The sequence below is a fragment of the Canis lupus genome, chromosome 2, assembly GCF_048164855.1.
Source record: "Canis lupus baileyi chromosome 2, mCanLup2.hap1, whole genome shotgun sequence".
NCBI classification, from domain to species: domain Eukaryota; kingdom Metazoa; phylum Chordata; class Mammalia; order Carnivora; family Canidae; genus Canis; species Canis lupus.
This window is the reverse complement of record NC_132839.1, coordinates 45,596,077-45,617,744: the sequence shown is the minus strand read 5'-3', so window position 1 is coordinate 45,617,744 and position 21,668 is coordinate 45,596,077. Positions and strand designations below refer to the sequence as shown.

The window sequence follows — 21,668 nt, the reverse complement described above, 5'->3', positions numbered from 1 at the left end:
GAGACTTTCCCTACAGTGGTAAGGGGCTTCTTAGGTGGGGTTTAGGATTGGGGTTTTGGTCTTGTGTTCTGTTGTTGTTGTTTTGGGCGGGGGGGGGGGGGGGGGGGATGGGGAGGAGTGGCAGGGAATCTTTTCTTTTTTTTTTTTCTCCTATAATCATCTTGTTTTGCACTCTAATGAAAACGCATGTTATTGTAATTTTTAAAAGTATAACTTTCCTAACAGCTTTAAAAACTGAGGCAAGCCACAATGCCCTGGTTCTTATTTGTGTCTTTTATTTTGGAGGCTGATTTTTCAAATCTTCCTTTACTTCAAAAAGCCTGTGATGCTATGTTGTTAAAGTTTGCTTAAAATTCATAAATTCTTTATAAAACCAAAGTGTCACATGCTGGTTGATAGTTAAGATGAAAAAAACCCTAAGAGCTCCATTGTAAAAACAGTGTGCCTGTATTTTCAACACACAGAATCCTGTTGTTGGGGTTTTGTTTCCTCTTTAGTGTATTTATTTAATGTTTTTATTTTTGTTTTTGTTTTTTGGGGGGACACAGGAGGGTTTCAGAGCCTCACCTCATTATTGCCCAGATATATAAACTTGAACACAGAAATAAATATTATTTTTAATAATGCATTAGACTATAAAAGCAAAACAATTTGAAAATTCTTTTTTTAATCTCAAAATCTACTCTGTTAACAATAGACAGTGTGTGAAGACAAAAACCCAGATACCTTAGTGCCAAAGGCAAGAAGGCAGAAGGACAGGAATATAAACCATACCCCACAGCTGCCCTATTTAAATTTATCTAGGATAGAGTTTCTTCGAGTTTATTAAGAAAACTTTATATGTTCCTGAAACTTCAAAGTAAACATCACATCTCTTTCCTATGATCAGAATTTTTATTTACTGGTTTTTAAAAGAGAGTGAATAATTCTTGCATATTGACTAATGCTTTTTAAAGCACAAAAGACAAATTAAATGCATTTCCAGGGTAAATAGGAAGAGAGTTAAAGGCTCTTATATAAAATATTCATCCACAGCCACGTCAGTAACAATGTTAAGAGTTATTAGCAAAGAAGAGTAGGTTTAGATATTTGTAAGTGTGTTTGTTTTAAATAGAATGCCTCTGATTTTGTTTTGTATTTAGAAACAATGTAGGTTTTAGCAAGTATATGATTTTAAAAGCCATTAAATTAACCAATATCATATGAAAAGAATCAATGAGTGAATAAGCATTAAGTCTTGGAGACTGAAAAATAATACTCTTTTAACCCCCACCCCTCCACCCCTTCACCTCCCCTACATCTGACCATGCTGGCTTCCTTCTAATTGCATGGTAATATGGCAACAAAGTATATGCAAAATGAAAATCTGCATTATAACTTTTAGAGTCAATAAATAAGCGATTAACATACATTCTGCACAGAAACAGAGTTGCCCAATTTTTTACTTCCCCCTGAAATATGATATGATGTGGCCCTGTCAAGAAATACCCAATGTGACATTTTTCACTGAAGCCAATATCCCCTTCCTTTTATGTTTTCACTTTTGCTTTAAACTGTTTTAAGTGATATCATCTAAATCAATTTACCTCAGTCAAGCACTTCGTAATCTCTTCGATAAGGCTGATTAATTTATTATAAATTGTAATGGACAGATGGGAAAAGTACCTGTCTCCATCCAATATTCAAAATAAAAGGACCAGTGTACTTTTCATTTAAATATTATACTTTGTAAACTCTCAAGATGAAACTTTCTATGGTCATGGAGTTGAATATCATGTTAAATATCCTCCTCTTAATTTTGAACAAGTGTCCTTTATTTTTAATGTGTACCTTCAACGTTTCAAGGAATCACCCTCTTAAGGGGAGAAATGCAGTTGGTAATTAATTAATTAATTAATTATGTTTTCTAAATTCGCACATAATGTTTTCCTATTATGGCAGTGTGTCTTTGTTCATCTACTTCTTTAATTATATGCTTTATGTTGAAACTTTTCTTTCAGCCTTCTAAAAACCAATAGAATGAAAATTAGTCCTTAACTTATTTTTCTTCTTCCAAAATTCACCTTGAGTTTTGTGGCTAAAGGAAATTAAATCAGATAAACCCCCCCTCCTTTGTTGTTCTGTTTGTATTTTATTTAAGTACACTGATGCAGCTAATCAACAATATTAATTTATCTGGATACCTGCCTTACTAACACTTTCACATTTAAGTGACTGGCACTTGATACCATTTGATTAATGCTTTTTTTGACATACCAAAAATGAACTGTCATTTTAAAGATTTCATTATCAGACTCTTGCGAAAAGGGGGAGGAAATGTAGAATTAGATGATCTTTCCTCACTCTGTCCACTTCTAAATAAGAACCAATGTCCCCATGGCTTTAGATGTCTTTAGAACTTTCTCATCAGGAATCTCCTTGCACTGTAACATTAAAAGCACGTATAGCCCACATGAGACTTGGTTACAGGGGCAGCAAACCTATCTGTATCTAGAACCTACTCTCTTTTATTTCTTTAATTCATTGAAAAGTAACATAGAGGATCATGTTGTAGAATCTTAAATATATATTAGGCAAAAGATGCTCACCTTTTGTTTAAATGCCCTGCCAAAGCTACCAAAATGAAAATTGACGTTTTTACTTTGAAGTGTCTTTTTATGATTCTGCAAGGCACAATAGCTTTACCATTACTAACTTGCTTCAGCTTGTATTTCAACAATAGTGATTCCAAGGAGCTCATTCAAAACTCTTTTTTTGCGCTGCTTTCTGCCAGACCCCTGGCATGTACACATGAGTGACAGCCTCTATCTAGTGCTTGAGTATATGAACCTTTAATCCATCATGGAACTTCTAACACCATAAGAATATATACACACCCATGCGCATACACCTTCATGCACATAACTATTATATAACTACCCATTAAAATGCCACCAGGTTTAAAGCCAGCAGAATGAATATTTTCCTAATCTCATCCAGATTTTATGGCTATAATTTGGCTACTGGCAAGATTCTAAATTAGCTTTTACTTAAATGAGAGAAGGTAAAATATTTAGTGGATTTTTTTGGCTTTTAAAACCCCCTCCCACAATAATCTACTGTTGTAGACATGTTAGAATTTTTTTAAGTGAACTGGGTGGTCAGTTAAATGGAAGAAAATATTTCACTACATTATGTTTTCTTATTCCCTAAAGTCCACCTCCATGGAGTGAGCTTTCTTGATGGATGAGACTGTTGTCTCTCTGAATGGAAACCTGCTTTCCTAAGAAGGATGGGGGTGGGGGAGACCAGTGAAGGACGGCAAGCTCTAAATCCCTGAGACTAGAATATTCCCTCCCTCCATCCCCCCTCCTTTCCTTCCTCCCTGCCTTCCTTCCTTCCTCTCTTCTTCCTTCCTTCCTTCCCCTTTCTTTCTTCCTTCTTTGCTACCGCCCCTAGTTAACCTTCGCTCTGGCCAAGACCAAGAAGGGCTAATGGAGACCGGACTCCTGACAGCCTCCAGATCAGTGAGACGCCAGAGCTGCCAACACAGGAATTAGAGGATTACCAAGGAAGGAATTCGAGGCACCAGTCGCCTCACACCTGAACACATCGCTCCAATCCATTAGGATTCATCTTAAAAAATAATAATAATAAAAAGTAACCCTTCTGGAAAACTGTTCATTGGATCTGAAGTTATATTTCCTGGTGCCCTGGGGGCCAAGCAGGGCAACCTCAACTGAATTCCTCAAGCTGTCAAGAAAATCGTGCATGGGGGGGGGGGGTGGAGGAGGAGGAATGAATGAATGAATGAATGAATGAATAAATAAATAAATTCCTCAGCTTCTTCAGAAAGAGCAGATTTTTAAGAGAAGGTCAGGTGCTGGAAAAGGAAGAAGAAACCAAAGAAATTCTCCCCTTTCGTCACCTTCCGCCTCTCCTTTTCCCCCCAAAATTAGTGTCCTCTTGATTATTTGCAGCTGTGTCGAACCTCGAGGTCTGCTCACAGGAGCCAGCGAGGCTCCTGCTTCTAGAAGTGAAAAGCCATTTTCACGCCAGGACTTTGCTGCTTGAGTTTGGGAACAAGGTTTCCTCTCCCTCCCAGCAAACTGCGCCCCCTCCACCAGCCGCCCCAAAGCCTTGCTGACTTCGGCGAACCCTGCGAGCCTTCGCCCCTGTGCCACTTGGGGCTCCTGCACCCAGCCCTGGGGCCACAGACCGGTTTCCGGGGCTGGAGTGTGGCTCCATACCCCCCAGAAGGGAATTTCCCGCCCTGGGGGCTTCGCCGGTGGACGTCACCCTGCCCCTGCCCTCGTCCTCGTCAGCCTCAGACTTCCTCACACCTGCCCAGGAGCCCCGAACCTGGAATCCACCAGCCCTGTGGTCCGCAGCGGGTTCCGCCACCCGGCGGCCGCCCTAGACACTGGGTGGGTGGGAGGGACAGGCAGCCAGCGGGGCTGGGCCGCTGCGTCCTCTCTCGGAACATCAAAAGAGCAAGGGGACAGAGCTATATCAAGGAGAAAGTTCGAGGATGCTGCGGGTCGCGGCTGGGGCGGAAAAATGCAACCCGTCTGGGTCACACCTTCATTCCAGGAGATCGCCTGCGGAGACCGCGCCGTGGGGGAACCCGCCAGCGTCCCCGCGCCGGGCCTGCCCTCCGCTCCAGTGGCCACCTGACCACTGCCACTCGCAACGTGGCTCTCAAGCTCCGGCCCTGGGGCGGCCCGCGCAACCTTTCCGCGGCGGTGGCCCGTGGAAGCCCGGCCGCGGCGGATTGCCGCGCCCTCGCGTCTCCCGTCGAGCAGAGAGGGACGGAGGCCTGCGCCCGGGAGCTCCCTGGCGGTGGTCCGGCCGCCCCCCGCCCCTCGGGGGCTGCTCCCCCTTCTCAGCCTCGCCAAATCCCTGAAAGCCTGGGCCCCCTCCGCCACCCCGGGGGCTTCTAATCACTCCGTATCGATTTCCCTAACTCTTTTCATCCCGTTGAAGACACATCTTAAAACACTCCAGCCCGGAGTGTGCTCTGGGCTTTATCCACACTAATAAAATGATTTACCCTTCTCTCTGCGCTCTCCTCACAGAGGAAAATCGTTCGAGCCCCGGCTACTTGTGTGTGATCAGTAAATATTTAGTGCGGTGACATCCTCAGCTAGGCTTCGGATCGATTCGGGGACCACCGGGAGGTGCGCACGGTCCGGGCGGGGCCGCGCAGAGCCCGCCGAGGGGGCTCCTCCCGCCCTCGCCGCCGGCCGCTGATTTACGGCCTCGGCAACCAGCAAAAGGGGGCGAAAGCGCGCTGGGAAAATTGGCTTTTCAACCTTTTTACTTTTGACATTCAGCCACCTCCCCAGGCTCTAATTCTCGCCTCCGCTCTTTCCCACCCCCCTCCGCCCCCGACCCAGGGCGCCCTGTGCGCCCCGCGCGCCCTTCCCGCCGCAGCGCGCTGCGCTCGCGCCCCCGCGGCCCGGGGACCACCTATCACAGCCCTGCGCCGCGACGCGGGGAGGCCCAGGCCCCTGCTCCGGGGGTCGTCGCCTTCGGGGCGAGGTGCGCTCGGCCCGCCCACACCTCAGAGGGCGGAGAGAGGATGGGGAGGCCCGCAGCTCCATTCGCCCATCGAGGAGCCACTCTCGCTACCTTTTCTCCGACCCTCGGTCATTCCCCCATTTCTGGGGCTGGTCCTCGACGCCCCTCGGGCTGGACGGCGTCGGGTGGGAACTTTACTTTCCTCGCAGAGAAGCTCCCGTTTCCTTTGAAGCGAAAAGGCGTTGAGCTTGGATGTGTTGGAAGGGGGCCTCCTACCCTGATCCTGGGTGGCAGGGGGCTGCGGCCGCCGCAGTGGCGGTGTCCTCGTCCCCCGGGCCCTCCCGGTCTTCCCTGGGCGCACACCGTCACTGCAAGACCGCGCCCTGGACCTGCACACCAGGAGGTGGGCCCGACCCGGAACGCGCCACGCTCTCGCCTCTCCTGCGGGACCCGCCACCTCGGACGACTACATTGTCCGAGCGAGCGAGCGGGGAGATGGGAGGGCTGCTAACCCCTTGGGTTCCACCGCTCTTCGGCCCGGGGCTGGGGCCTGAGCGACGCCAACGCCGTTGCCCACCTGTTAGCGGGCCTGCTCCCCTCTCACCTGGGGCCAGGGCGTCTGGGCCCGGGGAGGAAGGTGAGCGACCTTGTTGGGTCCACGCACCCCTCCCCGAGGCTAGCGCCCTCTCCTTTGTCCTATTCCTGATTTTCTAAACTGCCTTATCTGCAGACTATATCTTTATACTAATGCATACTTAATTGGTCCGTCTTGACTGTCCATATAAAACAATTTAATTAGGGTGCTTTCTTGCTTTGGAGAGCAAAGAAAAAAAAATCTGCCCAGTGCTTATTGTATTTAGCACCAATACAGGCAGAAAATGTAGCACAAGTTTTTGGTTGAAAGAGCACCTCTGTGCCCATTGAAGGGCGTTGATCCGAAAAGACAGAAAGGACAAGTAAAATCGATTTGAAGCGACCCTCTCTGTCCCTTTCACACCATTCAGAAACTCCATTCCTTGTAAGACAAAGACCAGCGCCTTGGGAATTCTCAGGGAAAAAGAGGAGTCCAATCCCACAAGCCTAGGGCACTTTTTAAAAATCCTCAATATTGCACTTAAAACCCAGCTCTCGGTGCTGTGCCCCTCGCGTCTGGGTTTCATAGACACCCCCTCCGAAGCCTCGGGCAGCCTGGCTGACAACACCCCCACCTCTCTGCACGCTGGGCCTTCTGGCCTGGCCAGACAAGCCTTTTAGGGTTAGTGCAGCCCTCACCTTTGACCCCCAAGATCGGAGTGGCTACCACGCTACAGAATGCAGAGTTACAACTCAGGCCAAAGTTAAAACAAAACAACAACAACAACAACAACAAAAAACACTTCTCTACTCCCAACCCAGGGAAACTAGTTCTGGTTCCCCCACCCGGCCACCTTACCCAATAACCCCCTCCACCTCGATGGGTTTTTTCCCTTCGCTGTCGTCTTCGCCTGCAAAGGACTGCCCTAGCCACCTCAGAAGGAAGGAACTTAAGTTGTCAGGGCAGCGTGGCTGGGTTGCGGTGAGTTGTCCTCCATAAGGAACCCGAGTGCCAGGTTATCTGACAGGCGCCCAGGCTGGGGAAGGCGGACATTGATCAGACCTGGCAGGGAAGGGAGAAGAGGAGAGAGGAGGGCAGGGGAGGGGAGAGGCTGGGGAGCGATCACCTTCACCTGCCCTGAGCCCGGCCCCCCTGTTGAACTATCCCCCGACCTTCTGCTGGGGTTAAAGGGGGCGGGGGCGGAAGGGAGGGGGGCACCCCTGAGTTACACAAGTGGCCTCCTTCTACAAGAGAATGAGTTCACCACCTCCCCAGAGAAGCCTCACCATCCATCCACTCGATATAAATGATGAGACAAACCACAAGGAAAAACTTCTGTAGCCCATATTTATGGTATTAATGAATAGTTAAAAAAAGATTTACACTTCTTATGATCAATATTCTGAGTTATTTCCCTCAAAGTATATAATTACAGTGTCTTCAGAGTTTTCATCATTGTTTGAGGTGGCAAAACCATTTGTAATTTTCATTAGCCAGTAAACATGTAATTAACATTCAGCACTGTGTTTAACTTAATTCCTGTTTAAGACAAGGACAAGAAGCAGCCGAAGAGCGTTAGTTCCATTTGTCAAGTCTGACATACATCTTACCATAACAGTTTCCTAAAATAAAAGATCCGTGTTTCCCCATTATTCTTCTCTTAAAACAAAACAAAAAAATCCATTAGTTAAAACTGTATTAAAACTGCAAGAGGCAACATAGTTTATTCTCAATTTTCTCTAGTTACTGTATTCCTGCTTCCTTTTTTCATGTGGGAGGGTGGGTGAAGGGAGGGGGTTAATTAAGCATTCATTATTGAAGACTTGAAATTGGGAACCCCTCCCCCCAAAAGAAATAGGTTTCCTCCTCAGGAAAGTTCTAGAATGGGGACTGGAAAGGGGGGACACAGATCTGCAGGGGAAAGGGGAAAAAAATCACTTGGGGGGACACGAGTTAAAAGTAGAAAAATGAGGATTCCAACGGATTCCTAAGAAAAATGTTGCCTTCCTGTTTCAAGTTCTATCTTTGATCCAGGGTGAGGGGAGCCTGTCTGCCAGTCTGCTAGGCTGCTGCTTTTTCCCCCTCCTCTCCCACCTCTGTTTTTTTCCAACTTGCTTTAGGATTAGCCTCCATCCCTCTCGACCCCAAACAGTGGAATTTGGCTGTGCCTCGGGTCGTCTTGCTTTGCAATATCGCCCATAGTTGTTGGCGGTTTTCTGCTGAGGCTGAGCCGTTTGCTCCAGCCTCCGACTAAACTCATTAAGTTGGGAGATTTTTTTCAATTGGACGGGTGTTTTTAAAGTCTCGTCTTTCCAGCCCCAAACAAGGTGTAACAACGCACTCTTCCTTCTAAGGAATGAGATGAGAGACAAGGATCACTCCAGACATCTCCTACCTACGGTTTGGGGTTTTTTTTCTTAAAGGCGAGGCTTGCATTCCTCAGCAGCTATGTACAAAGCTCCCTGAAACCTCGTCTCTCTAAAGTTAGTGTGCAGGGTTTTCCAGGGCTGAGAACGCCTAATACATGGGGAAGCACTTCCTTGAGGTGGAAGATCTCTCCCTACACCTTCCCTCTTTTTCCCTGCAGGCTAGTGCCTACTTTTTATCAGTTTGCACAATCGCTTAGATAAACACCGAGGAGGAGATTCTCTTTAATTATCAAAGACACATCTTTTCAGGGGGCCAACAAAGCGTTTATTTCACCCGCCAAACTAAAGGAGAGTTATTCCAGTTTAGAAGGAAGATGCAAGCGGTTTGGGACCTTGAACAAGGCAAATATGGTTTTGGTATGTTTACTTACAGTATTTTTTTTCTTTCTCTCTCTCTCCTTTCTCACTTTTCTCCTTGTGCTGTGTGGGGCTGGGGATGACTTGGGGCTTTTCAAAAAATCGGTTTGCTAACGTGTATGAAATGCCTAGGTCTGTGGTTTCAGGGGTTTGTGGGGGGGACAGTCAATTCAATGCATTGCCATATTTTATTACATGTGTGTGATAGGAGAGGTGGTGGAGGGGGGAAGGGGGGGAAAATACAATTGCAAAGCTGCCAAAATATGATTAAACCGAAGCGTAAAGACTGCGGTGCCTCCCCATCTACTCGTCCTGTCTCCTCAAACTCATTTCCTTCGATAGAGCAAACTAAAAGCCAGTCCTAGAAGCGTGTTTTTTTCCAAGCCACAGACGACTCGGTTTTCTAGCAAAGGAGCTGCGAGGCTTGCGCGAAGTATCAGAATTTACTGTTTGATTTGCCTCTGCGCTTCATTTTGCAACCTTGTGCAAGTGACAGGCAGTGAGGCAGGGAGGGAGGAAAGCTGTGCCCGGCGCCCTCGGCCGCGGCTCGGGGAGGCGAGCGCTCGGCTAAAGCTAGGAGGAGAATCGCAACGCGAAGGGTACTCACCATCGGGCGGGGTGGTGGAGCTGGCGTGCGGATTTCAGGCAAACGTTTACCTTTTTGCTGTCTATTGCAACCGCGTCGGGCTGACTTAAGAAGCAATTCTGTGCTCTGTCCAGAACGTTCAAGGAACGGTTCCTCATTTTTAAAAAGCCAGCGAGAGAGACGACAGAGACAGAGAAAGAAAAAGAGAGGAGGGGGTGAGGGGGACGCACATAAACCCAGTTCAGGGAGAGAGAGAGAGAGGAAAAAAAAAAAAAAAATCATCACCTCTCCGCCAGTGACTCGGGAAACGCAGAGGTGGCGAGATCCGAGTCCGGTCCAACCAAGCTAGAGCCAATTAATTTTAAATCCTGAAGAATTATTCAGATTAAAATGTACAGAAGTTTCATTCTCCTATGCCTACGTGAGCTCAAAGTCGTTTCCCTTTAAGAGCTCCTTTTCTTTTAAAGTTGAATTTTAGGCAGCGAGGACTCTTACACTAGGGGGCAGACAGATACTGTACTTGCTCCAATCTTAGGCAATTTTTTCCCTCCCAGCATATGCTCTGATTTAGCACTGTAAATTTTTCAGAGGACCCAACTCTGACAGCCCCTGGTGATTTTCAAAGTACCACAAGCCAGTGGTTAAAAATTGCATTGACTTGGAAGTTCAGAGGGACACAATGGAAGCCCCTTTCCCTATTCATGGAGCTCCAGTGTGGTGGAAGAGAAAAACACACACGGACTAGATTGAGGGAAAGGAGGAATTCAATGAATCCTGGTGGACAGAACTGGTTTCTACTGAGTTCAGAGTTAAACTCGGCATTTGCTGGGGTCTGTATTCATATTGTGATTTAATTTGTGGAGAATTACAGCCATCAGGCCACTTTCTGCAAGAAAATCATATTCCTGGGTGGGTTTACTTTCCTTTTTTTTTTTTTTTCCACCAGAGTAAAACAAATGTTTTTCCAACTTTCTGCGGCCAAATTAAAGCTTGCCATTCCTCTCATTAAAATAAATTTACATCTACAATAAAAGACTGGGCTGGATTTTTTTTTTTTTGAACAGTAACGACATATTGATATTTATCTTTTAGTCTTAGAGCTGTTTATTCAAGGGAAATGAGCATCTCTGAAGAAGACATTTTAAAATATTTTCCCCTGTTTTTTTTTCCCCCTTGAGTCTGCAGTCCTTCCTCTTCTTATGTGCAGTCAAATTAACTACAATTGATATGGCTATTTATTTATTTATTTATTGGATTTTTAATAGCAGCCCCATAACTGAATGAATCCTAAAATACAGACTGAAACACCTCGGACTTCATGGCAGCCCTGTGGTTGTGTGCTTTAGCAGGCTTCAGTTCTGTAAGAGATTGGGAAATTCTTCATTTTAAACCAGAGGCCATCAGACCGCACTTCAAATACCAAAAATCTCTTTGGAAGCTCTTCCTCGTCAAAAATTTCCCACTGCATGTCTGGAAAAGGTGATCTTGCTATATAGAAGTGTCTGCACTCAAGAGGCGAGATTAAGATTTCCCTACAATCAATTATTCCCATCTTCTATTAAATTGAGATGGGTATGCCCATTAGATTTCCTATTTCAACACAGCCCCGCCACATCTCTGCTGAGTTTGCCCCTAATCTACTGACATTTGTAGCATTAGGCAATCCCTTGAATCATAGGGGTTGAAAGGGAAGAAAACAACAACAACAAAAAACCCTTCTCTGAAATGATTTCTTTTCCATCCTTCTGTCCTCCTTAAGAGAAAGTTATATTGTGTCTCTAATCAACCTGAAATTCTCAGCCTGCCTTCTCTCTGTGGCAATCTCATTACACACCAGCTTTCTGATAGTTCAGGGTCCACTATAGTTGGATTTTTTATTTTTTTTACAACTTTCAAATAATCCCAGCACCTGCAGCTTTAGTGAAATACGTGATTTTATCTTATCGGAGAAAGGGTGAGGGCTAGGAAGGTTCCAGGAATGAATGAAGGGGGGTTTCTCCTTCCCTAAAAACTGGCCCCTGTCTGCCTACATCTTCACTTAGTACTTACCTTATATTCTGCCTGTGTGTAAAGGATACTGAATGCAAAGTGCACACCAGCACAGGTCAATTACATGTCTGGTTCATGCTTTTAAAAAAAAAATCTCTCATCTCGTCGATTTTTTTTGAACTATCAAGGAGGCTTTCCTGTGGTCATTAATTTACTCTTTATATGTGTTCATGTTTCCTAAAGCTCCGCGTGTTTTGTGTAAAATATTCTAATTGTTCATAAACCTGGCTGGCTCGCCAGTTTACAGTTTTTCTTGCTGCAAAAAATGTGTATGAGGGTGTCAAAATGTTGTTCCATATATGTTGAATAATTACAATTCACTAACTTCCCTTTGATTAAACCGAAAGGTTACTGCGTTGAAATACAGTGCATTCTGTGGGGTCAATTCTAGATGTTTGATGTTTAAGACCAAACGCCCTGGAATTCGGAGACACATCCCCTGTTGATGATTTTAGCACATTGAACGGAATGGCACAGGCTATGAAGTTGTTCTTACTGAATCTCCTGAGATAGACTGTGGCTTGTGTGTGGTTCTCCTGAGTTGTACTTGGTATTATTCCCAATTTGGAGCAGAATCTCGGGTTGTGTTTTAATGACTTTATGGATGCTTAAAAGGAACTTGAGGAACAATGAAGTTGGTACTCAACTGTTCCATGACCTAGAAGCACGGTCGCTGAAGCCTTTGTCTGTGTACATTGACAAATGTGCATCTGATACATGTGCGCTTACATGTGTGTACAGAGGGTATATGCACAGGGGAGGCTGGGAGGCTGCCTCCGCTTGTCCATCAGCGGGCAGGACGGTCTATTCACCTCTCTCCACCCTTGGGTATGTGGCAGGACCGTGGCTTGAGAGTTAGCTATAACTAATGAGAGGGAATAAAGTTGAGGAAAATTGATTTTAATTGCGTCATGACAATGAGATGAAGTCTACTTGTGCTTCTCAGCATCCGAGACGCTTTATGTGAGCAATTAAAATGTCAGGCCACATACCTGTGAAATGTTAACCCTACAAGGAAAAGACAGAGGCTAAACGGCTTTTGTTTCTTTTTTTTCTTCTTCTTCTTCTTCGAAAAAGGGGAAAATAAATAAATAAAAAGAAAAAAGCCACAAAACCAAGCAAGTGATCAGAGTTGATTAAGAGCAGGGTCTACCATCACCCGGATTTGGCCAAATCTTTTCGTTTGGAAAATGCCTCCAGGCTCGGTTCGCGGCACCTTCCTCCCCCACCCCCCCCACCCCCACCCCTCTTCAAAGAAACCGGGGAACTTTTCTCTCTCTGGCATGGTGGGCACAGAGATGCGCCGGGAGTCCCGGGTGGTGCGCGAGCGACGGATTTCACGGCAGCGCCAAGTTGCGGGAGGCGAAGCCCTCGATTCCATCCGAAGCCTCTCGCGGAGCCTTTAAGAGGCGTTGTGTGTGCGCGCCGCGCTCCTCTCCCCGCCGGGGCGGAAACCTCCGGCGCGGGGTGCCTCCTGGAGAGCTCGGGGGCCGCGCGCCCGGGGCCGGCCCGGGCCCATCCCCCGCGCGGCGGCGGCGGCGGCGGCGGCGGCGGCGCGGCCGCCCCCTCCCCGCCCCCCGGGGCCCCCCGCGCGCCCCGCGCGGCGGCCGCGACGCCGCTCGCGCTAGGACCGGGCTGAGCCCGCGGCCGCCATGGCGGGGCCGCCGCGCTCCGGCCAATGACGACGAGGGGGCGGCGCGCGCGCGCCTGGCCAGGCCAACCCCGGCTGCTGCCTTATAAGGCGCGCCGTCTCCATGGCAACGTGCGCTAAGTTGCAGCAGTCGTGTCAAAGTTCACTATATAGAGAGCTCAGTGAGCTGATCGCGGAGAAGCCACTTCTGCCAGCCCCGGCGCCTATAAATCGCATTCCCTCCCGCGCCCCCCTTTTTAGCATATTTGATCACTTTGATTCTCTGTTCTTTTCTCTCCGCGGTGTGTGTGTGCGTGCGCGCGTGTGTGTTTTCTTCTCCTCCTCCTCCTCTCCCCGAGTTGCCTCCTTTCTCCGGGTGCCGTGCTGCCTTTTTTCCCTTCTTTCATTCTTTCTCTCCGTCTTTTTCTCCCCCCTCTGCGCACGAAGGATGTGCTTCTAGGTGGTGATCTGCCCTCCTCTCTCTCTTTTATCATTTCTCCCCCGCCGCCGGCGAGTTGACTCTTTCCCTATGTGTGTGAGGCGGCGGCGGCAGCAGCAGCAGCAGCGGCTCCGGCGGCGGCAGCAGCGGCAGCAGCGGCTTCAGCGGCGGCGGCGGCGCTAGACGCGGCGGCTCCGGGCCCGACCCGGCGGCTTCGGCGGCGGCGGCGGCGGCTCCGGCGGCGGCGGCGGCCCGGGCGGCCCGCAGGGAGCGGCGAGCGGCCTCCATCCGGCGAAAGCGGGCGGCGGCGGCCAGAGCGAGCGAGGCGCGCGCCGGGCGCCCGTGGCAGGCGGCGGCGGCGGCCCAGCGCCAGGACGACGCCGCGCAGCGCCCGACGCGGACCACTTTCATGCTGATTCCCCCGGACCCGGGCAGCGCTCCGGCCACTCCGCGGGCCGCCGGCCTCCGCCCCGGCCTGCCCGGCTCTCTGGGCGCGCCCGCGACCGGCGCCTCCGCTCTCCCAGTCCTCCTGATTTCGATGGCTTTCCTGAATGGCTGACTGTGGGCTGCCCTGGACTTGGCCCCCGGACAGTCGCCTCTCCTCCTCCTCCTCCTCCTCCTCCTCCTCCTCCTCCTCCTCCTCCTCCTCCTCCTCCTCTTCCTCCTCCTCCTCTTCCTCCTCCTACTCCAACTCCTCGGCACACCAGCTCTGAGAGCGAGAGAGTGAACGAGAGAGGGAGGGAGAGAGTGAGAGCGAGCGAGATCTTTGGAGAGATTTTTTTTTTTTTTTTTTTTGTTTTGCCTCCTACTTCTGTCTTGAAGCCAGACAATCGACTTGCAGCTCTCCCTCCCCTCCCTCTCTCTCCACGTTTTGCTCCCACTCTCTCTCCCCTGGCCCCTTCCCCTCCCCTCCGGGCGGAAAGCCCCCCGAAACCAACAAAGCTGAGCCGAGGGAAACAAACAAAACAAACACACCGGGCCAGACAAGCAATCGACAAAACTTTGCAAAAGCAGAAACAAAAAAGGAAAAACTAATCAACCTCAACCAACCAGCCCCCGAGCCACCCGGGGCGCCCTCCCGCGCCCTCTCGCACCCTCGCACACACAAAAGGCGGCGCGCCGGAGCCCGAGACCCGGGAGCCGCCGCCGCCCGCAGCCAGGGGAGCAGGAAGTCCGGACGCGGCCCCCATAGATATGGCAATGGTAGTCAGCACGTGGCGAGACCCCCAGGACGAGGTGCCCGGCTCGCAGGGCAGCCAGGCCTCGCAGGCTCCGCCTGTGCCCGGCCCGCCGCCTGGCGCCCCGCACACGCCACAGACGCCGGGCCAAGGGGGCCCGGCCAGCACGCCGGCCCAGACGGCGGCCGGTGGCCAGGGCGGCCCTGGCGGCCCGGGCGGCGACAAGCAGCAGCAGCAGCAGCACATCGAGTGCGTGGTGTGCGGGGACAAGTCGAGCGGCAAGCACTACGGCCAGTTCACGTGCGAGGGCTGCAAGAGCTTCTTCAAGCGCAGCGTGCGGAGGAACCTGAGCTACACGTGCCGCGCCAACCGGAACTGTCCCATCGACCAGCACCACCGCAACCAGTGCCAGTACTGCCGCCTCAAAAAGTGCCTCAAAGTGGGCATGAGACGGGAAGGTATCGGCCTCTCATTTCTACACCCCCCTCCCCGCCTGGGGTCCCGGGGCCCTGGGTACGTTTGGCTAGCCTGCTCTGGGTAAGGACGCAGAAGCCCCAAGCTCTTCTCTTCGTATTGCAGCTGAAAGGGGTTTTATACTAGAAGCAAGTTCTGCACTGGAACCCAGACCCCCAATTCCGCATGCTTTGGCCGACTGATTTCCTCCTCTACTTTCTCTTCGGGCTGTTTCATTTTCTTTGCATTGATTGCGAGTTCATTCGAGTTCGCCTTTCTGCGAGGGGATGGGGTGTTGTCTGTTGTTTTAAAGCCTGGTTTACTTCTCTGCCTTTCCTCTCGATTTCTCTCTCTCTCTCCCCCTTGTTTTTCCTGCATGTTCAACATATGTCCCTCCTCCCCACCCCTCTCCCCAGCCCCCACCCTCTCAAAAAAAAAAAAAAAAAACAACCTGAGATTGTACTTTTGTACAGGAGGTTCAAATTACAAATGGCAATTTTATGCACTTCGCCGTATTAACGCTGCTGCTCGGGCAGCGCTCATGTGACCCTCCATGGATTAACATTCTGCTTTAAAAAAAAAAAATACCTCTGTTTTCTTTTTTCCTTTCACTTTTGAAAGGAGGAGAGCGCGATAGGGAGCAGGGAAGGGTGGGCGAGGGGCCCTCGGCGGCTGCTTTCGCTCTGCGCGAGTTGGGTCTTTGTGATATAAAATTCGCCGAGCGCCGCGAGCCGTGCTCGGCCAATGGCGCGCTCGGCGCCGGGCGCGGGCTCCGGGCTAGGGCGAGCGAACGCCGGGCTTTCTTTGTGTTTCTGCGAGAGCGACTCTCCCGGTCCAGCGTCAGATAACAGCCCGAGCCCGAGCCTCACCAGCCTTCCCCGGCCCTCTCGGGCCCTACCCTGGCTGCGCCGGCGCCGGCCGCCCGCTCCCCGCCTGCTCCCCGGCTTCCTCTCTCCTCGGCCGGCCTCTCTCTCCGCCCTCTCCCTCCGTCTCTCTTTCTTCGAGCGCACTGATTAGGCTGCCGCCAGACCTCGGCTTTCCGCTGGTCTCCCACCGTGGTGGGGGCGGGGGGGGGTCCCCCGCCGGGTTGGGACCGGGGCTGCGGGGCTCGAGTGGGAGTCGTTCCGGGGTGCCGCAGGCCGTCTGGGGTGAACCCTGGTGTCTTTTCGCAAAAGCGTCTCACCCTCCCCCCAGACTCGCCCCTCCCGCTCCCTCTCCTCCAATCAATAAGAAATATCAGCTGTTTAGCTGTAAAGAAGAAAGATGCCCCCCAGAACGCTCCATCCCGCGCGCAGGGCCCGGGACCCCGAGGCAGAGTGGTCAGTTCGGGGTCCGCGGCGGCCCAGCCCCGAGCGGGCCTCGGAGGCCAAGTGTGCCGCTCTGGCCGCCAGGGCTTGCCTGGGTGGCGGCTTGAGAGGAGTGCTGCCGGGCTCCCGGCGACTTCCAGGTCTGTGGCCCTGGCGCGCTGCTGAGAGAGGGGCAGGCCTGCCGGTTCGGGAGCGCCACGGGGCCCGGGTCAGGTGGGGGGTCGGGCTGGGGCAGACCCCGCCAGGGGAGCCGGAAAGCGAGGCTGGTTGTTAACTGCGGGGTGTCTCCTTTCCTCCCCGCAGCGGTGCAGAGGGGCAGGATGCCGCCCACCCAGCCAACCCACGGGCAGTTTGCGCTGACCAACGGGGACCCTCTCAACTGCCACTCGTACCTGTCGGGATATATTTCTCTGCTGCTGCGCGCCGAGCCCTATCCCACGTCGCGCTTCGGCAGCCAGTGTATGCAGCCCAACAACATCATGGGCATCGAGAACATTTGCGAACTGGCCGCGCGGATGCTCTTCAGCGCCGTCGAGTGGGCCCGGAACATCCCCTTCTTCCCTGACCTGCAGATCACCGACCAGGTGGCCCTGCTTCGCCTCACCTGGAGCGAGCTGTTTGTGCTGAATGCAGCACAGTGCTCCATGCCCCTCCACGTCGCCCCGCTCCTGGCCGCCGCAGGCCTACACGCCTCACCCATGTCCGCCGACCGAGTGGTCGCCTTTATGGACCACATACGGATCTTCCAAGAGCAAGTGGAGAAGCTCAAAGCGCTGCACGTCGACTCCGCCGAGTACAGCTGTCTCAAGGCCATAGTCCTGTTCACCTCAGGTAGGAAGGAGCCCTGTCCTGTCATGCCCAAGGACTCCTAGCTCAGGGTTAGGGCCCAGAGAACTTGGCAGTCCCCAGAGTGAGGCCAGCCTCCCCCTTGAAAGGCCGCACTGTTGAGTGCAACTTGGAGTGGGAACTTTGTGTATAGGTGCTGGGCCTCACCACGCCTGTCCTGGGGATAAGAGAGGAAGGCTGGACTTCAGAAAGGCTGCTTCAGACACACAGGCTCTCAAAATTGGCCATGGGGAAGCCTCTCGGGCCTGCCAGACTGGGATGCATGCATGTTCCTGCTCCCTCCCTTAGCCCAGGCCTTCTGGGCCAGCAGAGCCTGTGCAATCTCCTCTACCCCATGGCTTGCTCTCTCTCTCTCTCTCTCTCCCTGTCACCCTGGCTGAGCCTCTAGGAGATGCCTCTGGGCACTGGAACCATCCTGGCATCATCTCTGCAGGGGAAAGTTTGCCCCTGCAGGGGAAAAGTTTGTCTGCTAACTCAGTAGGAGTTGGAGCTCCAGGCAAATCCAACCTGAGGGCAGCAATTTTCAAAATCATATTCTTATTAAAACAATACAAACTGCCAGGAGAGCAGGAAGAGCAGTCAGGAAGGGGCAAGGGGAAGAAAGAGGCCATCCTAGCTAGCCAGACTGTCTGCAAGGGGTTGAAGACTCTGGCCTCTTGCTGCTTCTGCCCAGGCAAACACTTAAGGCAATTTTCAAACAACCCAAAGTGTATGCCAACTTGGGCTGGATACGAATGTTGCCAGAGATATAAAACCATCATTGACTGCATTATGAAACCTAATTAGTTTGTATGTAGTTTAACCTGTGTGAGTAATAGATCTAATATTAATTAACTCTTGAGGCCAAATGATTTTTGAAGGTGTCTGACTTCCCACTTTGGGCCACACCTGAGCCTTCTGGCTGCCTCCAGGCTGAGTTCAGCCTATCCCAGGTGGGTGGAAATCACCCCCTCCACATTCTTGGTCTGAGTTGTCAGCTGATCCCTTTGTCATGGCTGAGAGGGAAGAGGGGTTCCCAATCCAGAATCACAATCAGTCGGATGTTGGCAGGGCTTGGAACCTAGAAACTGCAGTTTTTAAAACAGCTTGTAATCAGGACACTGGGAGAGCTGTGTAGTTCTTGTGGCGGACAAAAAGATCTACAGTCTCTTCCTTATTGTGTGAAGGAAATCTGGGGACCCAAGTCATTAGCTCAATCGATTGCAGGTTCTGAGTCCTTAACCCACTGTCTGTTATGCATTGCTGCTTTTCACACATAAACCATCTCCCCCCCCCACACACACACACACAGAGCCACCCCAAATTCTGCCTTTGAAAGTCCTTAGGTAATCAATTAAAGGGCAGTGTCTGGCAAGGAAAAGCTGTATGGAGAGAGGCTTGGATCTGGAGTATTTTTCTCAGGGGAACTGTCATAACTAGAACATTTGCCTGATGCAAATGTACAGACAGGATATTCCCCTACCCCATAGCCACCCTCACCCCTCATCCCACAATCCTACTACAACCCAGCCCATGATCCCAGAAGGTGAGGGTGTTGTTAATTTCTCCATATCATTGTTAGCTCTTAGTCTTACCCTTGGTCTTTCAAGGAAAGAAATGCCTGATACTGTCGTCACAGTTTAATTTATTACTATTTGCAAAATGTAGAGGCCTGTGTGGAGAATGCAAATCGCCTCACAAAGAGATAAAGGTCCCTCTTATCTGATTCGTAGGGAGACACACAGTGTACCAGCGCAGAGGGAGGGAGTCCTATGCAAACAGATCTTTTAATTCCTGACCACAGACACCTATGCATTCTTTACATGAGGAGTCCTAGATACACACATGAGGAAATTGCATGTGTGCTCTGGTTCTTGGGGGTGGAAGTAGTGGCGGCTGTTTTCAAATATCTGTTTTAAGGATTCACAGTCTGCATGTGTTAGCCCCAGTCCTGTCTGGGGAGCCCAAAAAGGTCAGGTCACAACCTGCACCGCCTTCACTGAGAAACCTCTCATTTCAAAGGCACTTCTTTTTTGTATTTTCACATACCCAAAAGAGAAAAAGTGTTTTCCTGAAGATAACAGGGAGGGGTTTCTTCTTGGAGGGACCTGGGTTTTTAAAAAAATAAATAAATAAAGGGGGGTAGAAGAGAAAGGGAGAGAGAAGAAAAAGGGGAAAAGAAACAGCTCAAATGAACAGAGAGATCACAGTTTGCATGGCTGCCCTTCAATAGCCTATACTGACAAGATCAGTTTTAAAGGGCCACTTAAATCAGTTTCAAAGACTGGAGAAAAATGAGTCGCCCTCTTTGGGGAGAATCTGAGGCTGGGTCGTGGACGCCATTACTAGAGGCTGGGCCAGGTTTTTGCCCTCCCTCCCCCCCCCCCCACTATATAATTATAAGCCAAACTATTATTTACAGAGGAGGAGGGGGAGGAGGACTGGCAGTTTGGGTTTCATCTGTTTGTCTGTTTACTGACTTGAGCCAGATTCACCCAATGCACTTTGCTTGGGCCTCCCAGTGATGACCACGCCTGAGGACTGGGACAGTGAAAGCCTTGCAGTGCACTGAGCTGTGTTTGACTTTAAAGCAAATAGCCCAGGATCATCTCGTGCTCTCCTCCTCCTCCCCACCCCCCCCCCAGCACCCCCCCTCCGCCCAAGTTTTCAGTACAGAGGCATTTGCTCCCACTCCGGTTGGGGCAGTTTGACAGAGCACTGTACACACACCTCATGTGACCCATTTCAAACCTCTTAATCTGATGACTGAATTCTTCTTCTTCTCCTCCTTCTTCTTCTTCCTCTTCTTTTTTTTTTTTTTTTTTTTTTTTTAAACTTTCTTCCAGATGCCTGTGGTCTCTCTGATGTAGCCCATGTGGAAAGCTTGCAGGAAAAGTCCCAGTGTGCTTTGGAAGAATACGTTAGGAGCCAGTACCCCAACCAACCAACACGATTCGGAAAGCTTTTACTTCGCCTCCCTTCCCTCCGCACGGTCTCCTCCTCAGTCATAGAGCAATTGTTTTTCGTCCGTTTGGTAGGTAAAACCCCCATCGAAACCCTCATCCGGGATATGTTACTGTCCGGCAGCAGTTTTAACTGGCCGTATATGGCAATTCAATAAATAATAAATCAAAATAAGGGGGAGTGAAACAGAGAGAAAGCAAAGGCAAAAGACTGGTTTGTTTGCTTAAATTCCTTCTGTTAAGAAAGGATATAAAAGGATGTTACAAGTTTGCTAAAAGAAGAGAGGGGAAGAATTTAATGGACTGTGAATTTCAAAAAAAAAAAAGACTGTCAAATGAACTTTTACAGAATGCATTAAAAAAAAAACTCCTGTGTCGGTCAGAACAACTTGCTACTTATCATTTTTGTATAAAAAGGAAATTAGTCTTTTTCTTTTTTTGGTAAATTTTTGAAAAATATTGCTAAAAGTGCATTTAAGGAGATTGGGAGAAAATTAGCAGAATGGAGAAAGTAAGTCTTTTTTTTTTTTCCAAATTATTAATTGTCCTGTGTCTATGTACCTCTAGCTGTTCTTTTTTGTACTTTTCTGGTTCCAAACCAGTTTATTCTGTGGTTCTATAATAAGTTTTGATATAATCTTGGCTTCTTAAAAACTGTGTATCCTTAAAATATATGTTCTGCAAGAATTAAAACTGAGTCCATGAAAATATCATAGGAAGACATAAAACTTTAAAAGACAACTCAAAGATGATGGAAACGCACTTACAAGTGGTGACCAAAAATTTTAGGTGAAGTTGAGCACTCTTAATTTGAGAACTGGAAGAACCACATACAACACTTAACTTCCCCTACCCCGCCCCCCCCCCAAAAGACACCATAACAAACCTAGCTTTTTAAAAATATTTTAAGAAAGAGAATGAACTGTGGAATCTATTGGCAGCCAAGGAATGTGTCCAAGACACATGCTGAGGTTTTGAATAAAAAGTGAACTTTTGTAATTTGAATTGGGTCCCGCTTAGTTCCTGAATTGTTATGAAAATCCTCTATCTGTTTGTATATTTGCAAACCCTTTGTATTATAATTGTTGATATTTTCCCTTTTTAAAAAAAATACCATTGAAATCAGCATGACAAAATAACACTGTTGGCACTTATAGGTAACGTGATTGATTCAGTATCTTAGAGTTTACAGTTTGTGTTTTAAAAAAAACTGAAGGTTTTTTTTTTAAGTGCAACATTTCTGTATACTGTAAAAGTTATAATAACTGAATTGTTTGGTCGAGTCTTTGTGTGTTATATTCCAAGGAAAATTGAAAGTATTCAGAAATTAAAATATTATTTGATATCTGAAATCTGTTTGGCTGTCCCCACTCACT

General features: G+C 49.4%; 1 protein-coding gene across 4 annotated transcripts; it reads left to right on the top strand.

Moving 5' to 3' along the window:
- Window positions 1-8,090: 8,090 nt before the first annotated feature.
- NR2F2 (nuclear receptor subfamily 2 group F member 2) lies at window positions 8,091-21,644 on the top strand. Of its 4 annotated transcripts, none has more exons than XM_072797994.1 (3): window positions 8,091-8,862; window positions 16,808-17,335; window positions 20,176-21,644. In XM_072797994.1, the coding sequence occupies exons 1-3, from the start codon at window positions 8,820-8,822 to the stop codon at window positions 20,448-20,450; spliced, it is 846 nt and encodes a 281-aa protein (XP_072654095.1). In that variant the 5' UTR covers window positions 8,091-8,819; the 3' UTR covers window positions 20,451-21,644. The 4 variants fall into 4 exon arrangements, with proteins under 4 accessions (XP_072654095.1, XP_072654080.1, XP_072654101.1 ...); XM_072797979.1 differs by lacking the exon at window positions 8,091-8,862 and adding an exon at window positions 13,972-15,202; XM_072798000.1 differs by lacking the exon at window positions 8,091-8,862 and adding an exon at window positions 15,162-15,281.
- Window positions 21,645-21,668: the final 24 nt, after the last annotated feature.